At 31.7% G+C, this 3545-nt stretch overlaps 1 protein-coding gene across 1 annotated transcript; it reads right to left on the bottom strand.

Annotated features, from left to right (window-relative positions):
* Positions 1-1648: 1648 nt before the first annotated feature.
* LOC124892610 (uncharacterized mitochondrial protein AtMg00810-like) lies at positions 1649-3276 on the bottom strand (the record flags this gene model as incomplete). The annotated part of the gene is made up of 2 exons (XM_047403850.1): positions 1649-2344; positions 3089-3276. Coding segments are annotated over 2 exons (884 nt in total), but the record flags the coding sequence as incomplete, so codon positions are not given.
* Positions 3277-3545: the final 269 nt, after the last annotated feature.

The raw sequence follows: 3545 nt of genomic DNA, 5'->3' as shown, positions 1-3545 counted from the left end.
GAAATAGTATCTCTAAATTAAAATGCTCTAAATTAAGTAATTTTTATGATATAATTTATATATATTATTCATAGTATAGTAATTTCTATGTTATTATTCACTGCATAAATAATTATAACATTAGTGTATGAATTTAAATCTTAAAAAATTTGATAGTCAGTAATACAGCTTAAATAAATATTTTAGGAACAATGCTTATTTAATAAATACATTTGGACTGTAATAATAATAGGTTATGTGTTGAATACATCTAACGAACAAATTAGGAGCAATGCTCTCATAACTATGTCATTTTGTTCAGAACTAATATAATTTTCAGTTTAACCCACCATCCCCCCCCCCCCCCCTCCAAAAAAAAAAAAATTTTTTTTTTTTTTTTTGTGAAATTATTGAAAAAACTTCAGAAGAATATCCTTGATATTTCTTGGTAGGGTATTTGTGATAAAAAAAATTATTGAAAAATACTATAGAACAAATCAAAGGAATATGCTTCTAATGACAAGCGGCAAATATAGAACCAAAAAAGTTAGTTGTGTTGTCAATTACTATAAGTTATTTCATTATATAAATAACATTTTAAAATATACTATGAAAAAGTTTTATTTTTGTTGATTAATTTAATAATGTTTTTAAACTTGGGCTGTGTTGGGTTGGCAGGGAAATATGCACTTATTGTTAAGAAATGAGGCTTGATGTTCTTTAAATTTTCAATTCGCTCTTGTTCATCGCTACTGAAAGGGTCTTGGTTGAGTTCTTTTTGTTTTAGCCATTAAGATAGTTAATTCTCTAAATTTGATAAGTTGAAAGAGCACAGACTAGCCACGAAGCTTGAATATAGTTTTCAAATTAGAGATTATTTTTTAAAATTTTTTATGTTTGATTGGTGAAAATTTTATAAAAGTAAACAACAATAATAACAATATATGCAAAAATTGAACGAAAATAATTATGGAAAAGAAATACAAAATGAATTGGGGAAATTTTTTTTTTCCATTTTCTTGAATGACTAATTGCTTTGTGCAATATCCTATATATATAAGTAAAGAAATCAAAATGAAAACTCCTAAATAAGGTACAAAATAATTAAGGGGATACACTTTTAAATAAAGTAGGAAACTAAGGGGATAATCTTCTAAATAAGGTAGAAAACAAAAAACTTCTAAACAAGGTAGAAAATAATATGTGCATAAAATAATATGTACAATGATCTGTTGAAGTTGAACGAAATCATCATCATTAAACCAGACCCAAGCCATGTAGTCCATCATCGAATAATGTTGAGGCTGCAACAGACGAAAATGAAGCAGGTGAATGAAACGGGTGATAAACAAAATACAATATTATTCCAACACCCTCCTCAAGTTGGAAGGGATGAACGAACACCCAACTTGCCCAAAATATTGTGATGAAGAGGATCAGTGTATGATTTTGTGAATAGATTAGCCAATTGGGAGGAAAATGAAACAAATGAAAGTGAAATAAGTCAATCTAAAAACTTTTGACGAACGAAATAACAATCAATCTCAACATGCTTTGTTCTTTCATAAAACACAGGATTCTTAGAAATATGTATTGCTGACTGACTATCCAAATGACGAGGCACAGGTAGTGATCTTGGAATGGAGATATCTTGGAAGAGACGAACCAACTATGTGATTTCAGCAATCACGCGCCTCATAGAACGATACTCAACCTTGACGGAGCTAAGAGAAATAAATGTTTGCTTCTTTGACTTCCAAGAGATGGGAGATCCCCCAAGTGATATATAAAATTCACTAACGGTTTTTCTTGAATTTGAACATGTTCCCCGATCCGAATCACAAAAGGCAAGCAACTCAAAAGAAGAAGAGGCATTGAGAAAAAGTCCTAAACCTGCTTTTTTGGACAAGCAACGAAGAACACGTAATGTGACAGTGATATGAGGTGGAAGAGGATCTTGCATGAATTGGTTAAGATGTTGAATAGTGAAGGCAAGATCCGGCCTTGTATGAGTAATATAATTCAACTTACCAAGGAGATACCTATACACAGTGGAATTTCGAATAGTATCTCCATCATTTAAACTTAGCTTTACTGTAGGATCAAGAGGAGATGAAATATGTGACATATGTGTGACATTAAATTCCTTTAAGATATCAACTGTGAACTTTCGTTGTGAAAAGATAATGCCATGAGGTTCCTTCAACACCTCCATGCTCAAGAAAAAGTGTAAATCTCTCAAATCCTTTATTCTAAATTTCTCATGTAGAAATAACTTTAATGCGTGTAATTCTGCATTGTCATTGCCTGTCAAAACAATTTCATCGATATATCCTGCCACTATTAAAATAGATGAATTAGATTTCTTCACAAATAAAAAACAATTATTAAGAGAATGAGTGAATCCTTTAAAATTAAGGACAACCATGAGCTTTGAATACCAATGCCTAGAGACCTAACGAAGTCCATAGATAGACTTCTTAAGCTTGCAAACATGAGATGAGGATGGTGGAACAGTCCCATCAGGGAACTCCATGTAGACTTTGTCATGGATATCTCTATGTAAAAATGCATAATTAACATTTAATTGATAAAGCCCCCCGGAGACATCAAATAGTAGTTATTTTGACAATCGGAGAAAAAGTTTCGTTAAAATCATACCTTCCCTTTATTTGTCTCCTCTAATTACTAATCTATATTTTAACCTTTTAATGCTATCATTACTATGTTGTTTGACTTTGTAAACCCACTTACAAGGTAAATCCTTTTTTTCGAGAGGTAATTGGACCACGTCCCAAATATTGTTCTATTCAAGAGCCTGAAGTTCTTTGTCCATAGCTTCTTTCCAATCCTTATGCAACATAGCTTGATTATAATTTGAAGGTTGTTGAAAATTAAATAAAAAATTTAGCATATGTTGATTGTTGAAAGATAGATTTGTGACTATTAAAAGAGATTGAAAGATAGGAGATGAGAAACAAGAAGAACTCACATTAGCTAGGTGCACAGAATTACAAATATAGTCTTTTAGATGACTATGAATCTTTTGTTCTCGAGTTGATCTCCTAAGTAAGGAAATATTATTTGTGGAAGGAACAGGAGGATGTACCTGGTCTATGACAGTAGGGGGAATAAGAGATTGTACCTGATGCATGAGAGTAGAAGAAACAGAAGGTTGAACCTGGTCCGCATTAGTGGGTGCAAAAGGCAAAGTCAAAGTGATAGATGAGGGAGATGGGATATTTTGATTAGTGTAAGTATTATCATTAGAGTCAGTAGTTGGAATTGATGTACGGACTGAAAAATAAGGATCATTAGATTTAGAAAAAGCAAAAGGAAAGACATATTCATGAAACACAACATCTCTAGAAACAATGATTTTCTTAGTATCAAGAACTAATACTTTGTGACCTTTATTTCCATGTGGATATCCTAAAAAGACACATGCAATGGTCCTTGGTGTCAATTTAGACCTTTGAGAAGATAAAATGGAGACAAAACATAAGCAGACAAAATATTTGAGATTCGAATAGTTAGGTGTGGTCTTGAAAAGTACCTCAAAGAGT

The sequence above is a fragment of the Capsicum annuum genome, unplaced genomic scaffold (assembly GCF_002878395.1).
Source record: "Capsicum annuum cultivar UCD-10X-F1 unplaced genomic scaffold, UCD10Xv1.1 ctg48842, whole genome shotgun sequence".
NCBI classification, from domain to species: domain Eukaryota; kingdom Viridiplantae; phylum Streptophyta; class Magnoliopsida; order Solanales; family Solanaceae; genus Capsicum; species Capsicum annuum.
This window is presented reverse-complemented; position numbering and strand designations above follow the sequence as displayed.